General features: G+C 37.3%; 1 protein-coding gene across 1 annotated transcript in view; it reads right to left on the bottom strand.

Moving 5' to 3' along the window:
- Nucleotides 1-5,253: 5,253 nt before the first annotated feature.
- LOC148834910 (uncharacterized) overlaps nt 5,254-12,391 on the bottom strand; it is a 30,016-nt gene continuing 22,878 nt past the window's right edge. Inside the window, exons 5-8 of the mRNA XM_088916339.1 lie at nt 11,121-11,260; nt 10,500-10,618; nt 8,016-8,122; nt 5,254-7,560 (exon numbers count right to left, since the gene is read on the bottom strand). Of these exons, the coding sequence (XP_088772465.1) occupies nt 8,026-8,122; nt 10,500-10,618; nt 11,121-11,260 (356 nt within the window). The 3' untranslated portion in view covers nt 5,254-7,560; nt 8,016-8,025. The remainder of the gene's footprint in view (nt 7,561-8,015; nt 8,123-10,499; nt 10,619-11,120; nt 11,261-12,391) is intronic.

Raw genomic sequence — 12,391 nt, 5'->3', positions numbered from 1 at the left:
TTGGGCATGAGTTTTACATTATTTAGAGGTTGTGACTACTTGACCGTTAAAGATCCCATTGCATTGTTAGGAAGATTGTTTGTAAGAGGTCAGACTATTAACCCCAGTGTACTGGCAGATTTGTAAGTCTGTAAAATATGGTCTTCATGAACATATAAATATCACCTTTTCATGGTGACAATATTTCTAACTTTCCCTCCTGATTTGCTGTTTAGTGGACTTACTAGAACAGAACTCTCTTACCCAGATATCTGTCTTACCCAGGTGGGCTGTAGCTGTAGAAAGGTACTTTTCTCTTTTCCATTTGTCAAGCTCTTTGTCATGCTGTGGAATGAAAAGCGCTATAAAAGTGCAAATAATTATGTTTGGCTACTTTTGCTTTCCTATGTCCTTTTATGTGTTTTTGTTTGTTGTGTGTATTTATGGAGTTCTTAATGAAAGTTCGGGAGGAATTAAGGCAGCCGCCCTCATTCGACACAGCTGCTGCAATTCTCACTAATCCTGACGTAAGCAACCGGTCTCCATATACAGTGGTGTGAAAAAGTGTTTGCCCCCTTCCTGATTTCCTATTTTTTTCATGTTTGTCACACTGAAATGTTTCAGATCATCAAACAAATTGAAATATTAGACAAAGATAACACAAGTAAACACAAAATGCAGTTTTTAAATGAAGGTTTTTATTATTAAGGGAAAAAAAATCCAAACCTACATGGCCCTGTGTGAAAAAGTGATTGCCCCCTAAACCTAATAACTGGTTGGGCCACCCTTAGCAGCAACAACTGCAATCAAGCGTTTGCGATAACTGGCAATGAGTCTTTTACAGCGCTGTGAAGGAATTTTGGCCCACTCATCTTTGCAGAATTGTTGTAATTCAGCCACATTGGAGGGTTTTCGAGCCTTAACCACCTTTTTAAGGTCATGCCACAACATCTCAATCGTATTCAGGTCAGGACTTTGACTAGGCCACTCCAAAGTCTTCATTTTGTTTTTCTTAAGCCATTCAGAGGTGGACTTGCTGGTGTGTTTTGGATCATTGTCCTGCTGCAGAACCCAAGTGCGCTTCAGCTTGAGGTCACGAACAGATGGCCGGACATTCTCCTTCAGGATTTTTTGGTAGACAGCAGAACTCTTGGTTCCATTTACCACAGCAAGTCTTCCAGGTCCTGAAGCAGCAAAACAGCCCCAGACCATCACACTACCACCACCATATTTTACTGTTGGTATGATGTTCCTTTTCTGAAATGCTGTGTTACTTTTACACCAGATGTAATGGGACACACACCTTCCAAAAAGTTCAACTTTTGTCTCGTCAGTCCACAGAGTATTTTCCCAAAAGTCTTGGGGATCATCAAGATGTTTTCTGGCAAAACTGAGACAAGCCTTTATGTTCTTTTTGCTCAGCAGTGGTTTTCATCTTGGAACTCTGTCATGCAGGCCATTTTTGCCCAGTCTCTTTCTTATGGTGGAGTCATGAACACTGACCTTAACTGAGGCAAGTGAAGCCTGCAGTTCTTTGGATGTTGTTGTGGGGTTTTTTCTGACCTCTTGGATGAGTCGTTGCTGCGCTCTTGGGGTAATTTTGGTCGGCCGGCCACTCCTGGTTACGCCAAATCTCCACATCCCGATAAACGATTATAATTTCTCCCAAGCTTTCGGCTGCTGTCATTCCTCGTGAAATGACTATATTGGCACACACAGAACTTGAAGAATAATGTCTTGAGTTGTTTTAGTACTGAAGATGGCCTTTGGTGATTTTATATCAGTCTTCTCTGAGAATCACAGAAGGTCAGGTAGCATGGCCTGCCATTCAGAAAGTCTGGTAGCATTATTACAATTGCTAATTTATCATCATTTATACAGCTGTATATTTTACTGGAGCAAACTGGGTGAAGTACATGTTTACCCAAAAGTAACTTAAAGGTGCAATAGCTTTGATCTGAACCCACAAACCTTTCAGTCCTCTTAGCCCAGAACCCAAACCTGCTCCACTGCTGCAACAATTAAACCAGTAAGGAGATTCAGTCTAAAATTTGTCTCTGTAGATTCATCTTCTGTGCTAGATTCACCAAGAAGCTCACAAATGTGTTAATGTGTCAGAAATGACTCTGTTGAGGGAACAAAGAATATAGTAGAAATGCTAGTGATCAAGAGATTATCATCTGTCCCATCATTTGTGAAGAAGTCGATAAAGGAATTTCACCTGTTTTCTGTAAGAATCCTATTGAAGTGGTTGCTTGTTCTATATACAGTACTTACAATTTTGCATCAATCTGTGCCTTCTAATGTTCTAATATCCCATTTGTGTCTACTAACCCTGTCTTCAGTATTAACAATGATCGGAGTCAGCTTGTAGCTGAATAGCATATTCTATTTTTAGCTAAGTGTTAATTATGTGTCTTTATCATTATTTTCATTTTACAATGGTCATGCGTCTGTAATATATATAGAAGTGGCCATCAGATATGAATATACTTGTACTTTATGAATAAGTACTGTACAGAATAAACCCAGTAGATGATTAGTAATTTCAGAGGCCTTTTTGAAAAATGTTTTTTTTAAGATTTTTGCTGGTTATAAATGATTGGCAGAATGTGTCATAAACAGATTTGGAGTTTTACTGAAAAATAATATTTTACTTTATACTTTATTAAAAATAAGTTTGAATATACTGTACTGTATCTCTTGCCATACAGAAAAGTGACATGCTGTACCATCAGGTTTCTGTAGTATTGAAGAATATTAGATTCTTGGGAAACACCCGTTGGAGGAATAGGAGAACCCGTCACAGATGTAGTGTCACACAAGATTTTTTGGGAATCAGCTAACCAATGGAATACAGTACTAAAGCATATCTTTGTGTTGTGATGTACAGTAACGGTATATACTGTACTGTATTAAACATTCCCCATTGACTCTACTTTTTTTTAAGTGTTCTACAAAGTTTGTTCTATGGTTTTTCATTCTCCCTTACAATTGTGAAAAATACTTTTATGTATGGAGGATAATAATGTATATATGTGAAATTAATCTTTTTAAATTATAAACATTTATGGTTCATACTTAATAAACAAAACTAATGGAACTTAAAAAATGATGACTTGCTGTATGTTTTCTTTTTAAGCCAGAGAGGCATCTTTCTGTACAGCTAACCTCTTTGAACTTCTGGAGATTCTGAAGACAGCAGGAAATTCAAAAGGAAATAAAATGTTTGACCAAAGTAACGGTAGAAAGGTATTACTGTACTTAAATTGCACTTTCTGAGATGGACATTTTACCAGTCAGCAAGAGCACAGTGTCACAGACCCCAGCAACACCAGCAACAGTCACAGACTCTCAAGTCGGCAAAGTAAATTTTGTACTTTGGGATTTTGATATTAATAAATAATAAAAGTACTGAATCTTATAAATTTAATATTAAGGGTAATAAACAGCAGATGTCTATCCGGGCAAAAAGACAATAATTACACACTTATAATATGGGTCAGAGATACAGCCTCATTGTGGATGAAAATGTCTAATTGCAGTTGTCAAATGTAGTTTCAATGTCCCGATGATCTAGCGATGGTACTCTGGCATTCCAGCCCGAGGGATAGCCTGTCAGCCCCTGCACATGAATGGAGAAATAAGATGACTTACTTTAGGTACTCATGTTGGTTTTTTAATGATTTGTTCTTAGGATGACTTTGTACTGTAATGTATGTAAATGTACTGTACCCATCTCTTATGGAATAAATCTGTCTTTTTTAAGATTTCTCTCTCTATATAAATCTATTTAAAGCAGTATAGGATCTCACTAGTTTTAATAATTAAACAAAACATCCACCTTTTCAATATGTTAAAGGCATCTGCTGACGTTTAATCAAGTTCAATTATTTTTTCATGTTCAAGAAGTGCTTTTTTATTATAAGTCCAGCAGCAGTGAAGGTAATCCCTGCTAGCTCTGAGGGCAGAGCGATGCTAAGTTTGGATTGCAATGCAGTCTGTGTTTGTGTCAATGGTGAAGTATTTCATAGTTGCGATGCAATGGATTGTTTTATTTTAACGTTTTGTTGAGTGGGTGTTTTGCTTCAAGCTTAATTGGATTCTGATTGAATCTGAAGTTGCTTCTAGATTGGTTGTTGTTTTTATTGTGATTGGTGGCTGATTCAGACGTTAAAATCATGTCTTTGGAACGGCTTGCATTAACATCTTGAATTTTCACTGTAAGTGTTCAGCTTCTGGGTTATGTCTATTTGGGAAGATCCTGTTCTGTTTTCCTTTTTTGTAGATGACAAGAGCTGTGTAAGACCGCATTTAAGTTTTCATGTAAGTACATTTTCTAAATAAGATTTAATTTGGTCTCAAGGGGTATGCTTTCCCATCAATTCTGAATTGCTATGCCTCTACTGGAGGCTAGGTGGCAGTGTGGGTCTATTTTTTCATCTCTGAGCCTCTTGCCTGTGGGTAGTATTTTGTTCAATGAACTAACATAGAATCGGCTTCTGGTATCAGAATGGCTATAGTGGACACAGCTAATAAATCAGCTTATATTTTCTCCAGTGTACACCTCTGACTCTCTCAAGAACATAGACAAGAACTTGACTACATACCGTACGCGATCTCAGAGATTGTCTTTTGCTACAGTATATCTACCACAGAAAGATCATCAGTAAGCTTTTAATACTTATGTTTGACGTGTGTCTTTGAGACCTAAAGACACCTGAAATTAATTCATGACTTAATGAAAAGAAAGAAGTTATGGATTTACAGAGTCAGAAGAAATATGATCATAAGAAAACATGCCCTAAGTAACCTTTAATGCAAAGTTTTTCATGCATTGTGCCATTCTTCTGACACAGTGTGCAGAAAGAGGGAAGTGCCCTAAACTAATCTGCAGAAATGCTAGTATATAAAGTGAATAATCCTGAGAAAAGGGGATCTACAGTTACTGGCAAGTTTGAGTAATATCTACTTTAATGCATCTCTCAATAGCTCTGTAAGAGATATAATCGTGGCCTGTAAATATACAGCAGTCCACCAGAATAGTTAACACAATGAATTACTTCAGAGGACACTATTGCTGTTGTGTTGGACACTTTTGTGCAAGGGAAGCCATTCATTCTTTACTAAGAATACAGCTGAATTTTAAACCAACTAAAGCTCAAAACGTAGACTGAATTCTCCTTTGCTGTTAGTTTTTGTTTCACCAGATCACCAATGGTGATTCATAACACATGTATATACCGTAGAAAAGTACAACAAAATGTAAAAATAGCATTTTAACTTTATTTTCAATGAACAAAGTACGGGTTTCAGAAATTATAAATAGAAATCCATTTGTAACATATCTTAATAAAATATACAATGCAAAAAATTGTACATAATAAAAAATACATGATTAGAACTCATTCTTTAACAATGTTTGGCAGTGCTAGTTAAACATGTACAGAGTTTAGCTTAAGATACTGGGCTCTATATTCAAAGTGCTTGGGGACTTAATTTCCCATTGCCTCTTAGGCACTTGAATCCCCTTTAGTGTTTGAATATAGTACTCACTATCTGTGAAGTGTATTTCAATAAAGGCAAACTGATTGAACACATTTTTTTTTGCAGTAGAGTAATACATTACATAGCATGTTAGTATAGGTTTACTTCAGAAATAACTTAGAACTTTAGTGACCCTCTGTGGTTTTAGGTAATGAAGAACTCAGTCATATGTATTTGACTTTTTAAAAAATAAATAAGATGAACATTGAATTTTGTTTTTTGATCTATGAGTGCAATGAGATTTTTTTTTTATGTCAGAGTAAGTTCTTATATTCATGGACCTTCCAGGACCGTGTGTGGATTTAGAAGGGTCTGAGTGATACTGTATACAGTATGAGTTAAATAACAGGAAATATGTTTTCTCATGTTAACTGTTAGACATTGTGGAAAAATTGTGAAGAGTATAGTTACTGTAATATTTTAATAAACCTGCAGATTGGTTTATTCTTAATTAAAATAATAGTACAGTTTTAGCAGTTATGAATAGATACTGTAGCTAGAACTCTAAAGAGTGACAGGTTACTGGTTGTTTATGGCTTTCGAATACTTAATGCTAGATTAGATTTCAACAACCCACACATTGGAATGCTTTCTTATTTAAAAAGAAAAGTTATTTTCCTGTATGTTTGAGTATCTATTTAAGTTGACTTATCACATGTTAAGATAAAGTTTCTAGGACTTTTTTTCGTTTTCTGCAGGCTCTATTTATTCTCATCTCAGTAATAAAAGAAGTATAGCCACCACGCATGTTTCTTGTTCGTGAAGTTAGCAGATTATATTAATGGATATAACATAAAAATCTTTAAGTATCCTTAATGTCTTCAGATTAGCTACCTCCAGCACTGCACTGAATTAGAATGTATAAATTTGCACAGTTCAGACTGCAGACTTTTTATGATATTGTTTGTAAGTGTGGGTAAAACTTTTCGTATGTATTTTTCTTTTTTCCCTTTTCTGTTTATTGAAAGTGTTTTTATCTTGCCAACTTGCACGCCACAGGGTGAATGTACAGTACCTGTGCCACATTTCTTTAAATGGCTTGTATTCACTTTCAGGCTCAAAGAGAGACTTTACAATGTACTCTCTTCTCATAGTGTTTAGAATGGCTTTAATCCAACAAATCTTACTTAGCTGGAGCTGGCTTGGGAGGAGCTCTGTTTTTACAATTTGTGTAATCTCGTCTAGTGATTTTTATTTTGTGAACGTTAAAATGAAGTGAAAGAAAAAGGACACAAGTGCCTCCTATCTTTTCATTTAGTGCTTAAATACAGTACATCTTCGGATGAATGTTAGTCTGTTGTAGTGCGTGCATCACAATATATTGCAGAATAGATCCCATTGTGGGCGGCACTTAGGTGCAGTGGTTAGCATAGCTGCCTCACAGCACTGGGGCCCACAGTTTAGGTCTGGACCTGGGGTGCTTTCTGTGTGGCATTTGTCTGTTCTCCCAGTGTCCATGGCTCCCCCTTGACCCTGCATTGGATGAAGTGGTTAGAAAATGGATGGATGAATTAATGGATTCCATTATCAGAAAGACTTTTCGTAAAGTGAGGCCAAACAGGGAAAAAAACTGTAAATGTTTGTTTTATGAAAATAATAGAAATTGCAGTTTACCTGCAAACTGAACATGGTAAATAAAACCTATCCAAACTGCATGCTAAATACTGTTATAAGGTGTTTTAAAGAGGAAAATAGATGCATCACCCTTTAAAAAACTTGAGTGTGCAGCATATAATCAGCATATACTGTACAATACATCAGATATACATACAAAATCCCCAAATCTCAAATTTCCTGTTAATCACTCTTCCAGCTATGAATCTTCCAATATTACTCCCTTTTTCATGTTTGTTCTCCATCTGAGTATAGTCCCTCAAGCTTGTCTTTGACTTGAAGCCGTTTTCTGCTGGGTTTTCATAGTTTTATCTTCCCTTTGCTTGCTTCTTTTTCATTTAGCTTCCCTGACAACATGACTTAACATCCCACTTGGAGACCTGCTTTCAGTTTTCTGGGCCACCTCTCCAGCACCTGTTTCTGTGAAGGAAGTTAGAACATGTCTGCTGTCAATGTAAACAGTGTACAGTCATTCCAAAGAAAGACACCTTTTGTAGTGTGTATACCAGGACTCAATCCTGATCCTGCAGGTCTGATCTACCTGCAGGTTCTCTAAGTCTCTTTAAAGCAGAAGGAGGTGAAGAGCTAAGATAGGCTGTTAAACTGGTCCAGTTCGCCCAAATATGACCCCATTCAGGTCATTAACATCCCAGCATGACTAAAAAACAGTAGAAACACCAGCCTTCCAGGATGAGGATTAGGTGCCTCTGATGTACATTATTCAGCACAAATACATCTACTACTTAATCTTTACATTACAGTATGTCTTTTAGATGCCACACAGAAGAGTGGTTTGTTTTTATTCTTCAGTCACTTTCTGAAACTTTTTTCAACATGTTCTCAACAGTGAAAAGACGGAGCAGGATATATTTTACCTGTTCATTACTAATGGGGCCACAGGTAATCATGCCTAGAATTCTGGCCCAGTGCAATCATGGAGTTTCTGTCTCTTTTTGGTGGATCAGCAGAGCCCAGGTCTGGCCTGTGAACAGAAACACCCACAGCTATAGTCATGAGAGTGCATCATCTTTGAGAGATCTGTGGTTTATGAATGTGGTTACTGGTACTGTACACATATGACTAGCTTCATTTCACACATTTGGTCCCCTTCTATTTCTCAGTTGATAAGCTCAGAATTCAGAGAACTCTCACAACCTCGAGTCTGTTTCCACTTTTTGCAGTTTAACTTGGGGATTTCTGGCAAGCTAACAATAAGCAAGCCTTAACGAGGAACCCAGCAATGATCAGCTTGGGAAAGACGTTAGCTGCACCTGTCATTACATCAGATCCCACACAATTGCAGGGACCACTACATCAAAACATAGTGTATTACAGTTAATCCAAAGTGTCCGCAAGGCATACAACGCTCAGCCAAAGCCTACACGTTTTTTGTGACGAAGGTGTTGTCTTATCCCTACAAGACAGAACATTAGTAGACCAGATCTAGAGACTTTATGATGAACTACGGTATGTGAAAAGCATTTATCTTGTTTTCTAAGTAGGTTTATAGGAAAGGCTTTTGAAATCAAACTCCTTTTTTTTTTTAATGGAGTCTTCCAAAATGCTCTCGCACCCCTCCCCCGGCTTTTATAATTAAAAACTCTAGCCAGGTCTGTCCACATGCAGGATTTTGTGTTCTCTTCTGGCATTTCTGTTTTGACCACAGTGCTAGTCGCTGGTTACCACTAGGAAACACTGCCAACATACTTTGTACACAAGGATCCAGACTAGGTCATAACAAGTGCAGACTGTGATAGCTCTAGAGAAAACAAATTATTTTGTTATGGGAAAGCAGAAGAATGTAATAATCCATCCAAGAAAAAAAGGTGGATATTTTGGAGTCATTCTTTATGTGGCTTTTATAACTAAGTTTTGAAACACAAACTCTTGTTCTACATGTATTGAATAGGCCGTTATGAAAGTTACCTGATTTACCTGAAAGACGGTGATTTGGAGTAATTTTATAATCCCTCTATTGGCCTAGAAATGTTTCAATTTTCTATAGAAAGTTTGTTATTTTTGTATGGGTGCTGGGGTAGCAAACCCTTAAATGGTTACAGTAAACAGCTATACGTTAAATCATGATGTTGAATGAACAGGGAGCAAACACAAATATTTCCCCACCCAAGCTGATGCAACATGTTTTCTACTAATAGAATTGCTGCCTTTATTTTTGAAAGCATTTCTGCAGATTCTGGTGTAGTGGTTTTCAGAATTTATCAATATTTGCTCTCTGGTAATTTTACATTCTTGGACCAGAAATTATGGTTACTTTTCCTGCAATGCTTGGCTGTTCAACAATCAACTCTCATTGAATCAATATTGCCTACCTTTGTCTATTCTTAGGTTTTCTTGATTATTAGCATTACCATTGGTTTACACCATGGATTAGCCACCAGTCTCATTAGAAGAATACTTAACCATACTCCAGATATATTCTCCAGATGCCTAAATCATCCATTTCACCACCCATGACATCCAAGACTGACAATACTGAAAAGGGTAATGCTCATTCCAAAAGCAATTCCCTGAACAGGGACAATGTCCCTGAAAAGGCCAATGCAGGTGACATTAGCTTCATGCCAAATGTAATTCTCATGTTTCTAGGTTCGTAGCTTGAAGCTTGAACATGAACATTATTTAAGTTCCCAGTATGAAGCTGACAGGATTTGTTTTCAGTTGGTGAAGATAGAAGTGACATTTGCGACACAACTTAGTGCTAGTCAGTTATGATTATGAAGCTTCATGGTTCACAAACTAGGAAATGCTTTTTGTTTGGTGGGCCTGTATTGGTGAGGGGATTCACAAAACCATTTTCTTCAAAATGGTAAGCTTCAAAATGATGGGCTGGGTTTAAAAAGTGTGATTTTTGCATGTCTGTGCAAAAGGGTATGCAGAAATGGGAATTAACCACTAGAATTAAAGGGCTTTGGATCAGTTTATTTAGTTTACAGAAAATAGTCTTAGCCCTCCTGTAGCTTTAAAGATTAAAAAGTGGTCCACCAGACCAACACGAAACTATATGAAACTTTTCTTAAGATGGATTAAGAAGAGGTCTACTGGACTGGAAGTTGTGCTGTTCAAAACGGTTTGTATTAGTGACACAAACCACAAAGATTTAAGTGTTCTACCAACAATCTACACACTAGGACTGAGAACAAAAAGCATCTAAGCATCTGAACATGTAGCTGATGTTTTTTAATGTTTTTACAATTGAAGTCACGATCAAAAAGGACAAAGCACTTCATGAGAAAAAGGCCACACGAAATAATGAGCAAATTACAGACAAGCTATTTTTTTCTGAGGAGACTTCACAGACCTGCAATGCATCCCAGTATGTTCAGTGAGGAGAACGTTACCTGTAGAGTTGGGGGCAGGATCTCTTCAGTGCACTGGATGATAAGCCCAACCTGCTATGATTTCTCAGTCTTGTCTTTTTAACTAATTCCTTCACTCTCCCCCAGGGGTGATTTTCATTCTAGAAAAGAGAAAAACAAGGTTTTTGAAAGGACTAAAAGTAGCCCTGCTCAGTTTGTTTTAAAAACAAGCCACTTCCACAGGAAAATCTGATTTTTGTTTTTATCTGATCAATCAGAGCAGCTCTGTTGCTTATTTCACTTGAAGGAAACTCAGATTTTAACATGGAAAAACTTGCCATGTTGTATAGCTCCTAAAGATTATTGCTATAACTTCTTACAACTGGATTCAAACATACATATCACCATACAAATATCAGCTTGTCAGCCTGTAAGCAATACACTGTACTGTATACAGTATAGTATATATCATATGATCTCTCAAAACCTGGTGGTGAAATTATGCAAGTAATTAGTTATTTTTTTCTAATGCATTTTTACTACTGTAAACAGCTTCACCCAGTCCTTAAAGAGAAACTTTAGAATTATTTTGAAGCAAATATATTCATAATGCACTCCTCTTTATTGGTCTTGCTAGTGAGAGGAGCAGTATCTATATCTCACCCTTCTGAACGGTGCAGCTAGGCCCTCAGTACTGTCACAAAGGTATCTCCCTTCTCCCTCTGTGTAGCTCCTGCGGTTCAGGCCCTTCCTCAGAAGAGGCACAAGGGGATTGTTTCCTGTCTCTCCATGACCCTCCAACCCTGCAAAGTCGAGACACAATCTTTCCAGAGCCATTCATTTCAGAGGAGAAAAGCAGATGCCCGAAAATCTTTTTTTAGCTGGAAAAAATCTGATAGGGACATGTGTCAGTATGACCATTTGTTCGCCTCTGCCTCCCTCAATTATCTTTGTAAAAGAAAGGCTCATTTTCAAGTCTGGTTTCCTGCCAGCTTTAAATCTTGGCACCCCACTCTATCCATCCATTTTCTAACCACTTCATCCAATCCAGGGGCGCGGGGGAGCTGGGGCCCAAGGCAAGATACACTCTGCAGGGGATGGTACCTATCACAGGGTAGACACACAGTTACAAACACAGACATGCGCACACTCACACCAGGACCGCTTTTCCCACAGGCTGATTAACCTACAGAAAGACTTTCGGTTGTGGGAGGAAACCGGAGCAGCTGGCCAACAGCCACACGAACACAGGAAGAACATACGGACCACGTGCAGATAGCACCCCAGGTCTGGAATTGTCCTCAGGCCCCAGCGACACTAGGCAGCAATGCTAACCTTTGCGCCACAGTGCTGCCCTCCCCTCTTTATTAAAGACAAATATCCCGCAGTTGAGGAATTTTAATCCCCCCCTACCACAAAGGGAACCTGATCTCATTCTATAACACTTACCCACAGCCTGCTCTAATTTAGAGTCTGTTATTTCTATAAGGTATGGACCGATATCGCTAAGAGGGCAATTATTGGAGCTTTTGCTCCATATCAAACGCTCATAATTTCTAAAAGTAAAATGTTTAAAATGTAGTTTCAGCAAGATACAACATAGTTGCAGAATAAAAATAACTTTATTATTACATATAATGTGAAATAATATCATTTTAGGCTTTATTTATTATCAGTTATAATTTTTTTTTAAATTGTTATTCTTAATTTAGGTTGTTATTTAAACTTTTGATTAAGTAATTCCATGGTCATTTCTAAGCATAAAAAAGTGTAACCAAAGCCAAAATATGTTAAAAGATAAGAAAAATTAAAATTAAGAGGTAATTAAGATGCTTTAATTAATTTGTGTAATTGAAAAGTAAGATAACTTCTTTGTTTCCTGTTCAAACTCTTTTGCCTGTTGTGGACACCAGTACAAATTCAGCTTCCCAAAG

The sequence above is a fragment of the Atractosteus spatula genome, chromosome 5 (genome assembly GCF_055471065.1).
Source record: "Atractosteus spatula isolate fAtrSpa1 chromosome 5, fAtrSpa1.hap1, whole genome shotgun sequence".
Classification (NCBI taxonomy): Eukaryota; Metazoa; Chordata; class Actinopteri; order Semionotiformes; family Lepisosteidae; genus Atractosteus; species Atractosteus spatula.
This window is presented reverse-complemented; position numbering and strand designations above follow the sequence as displayed.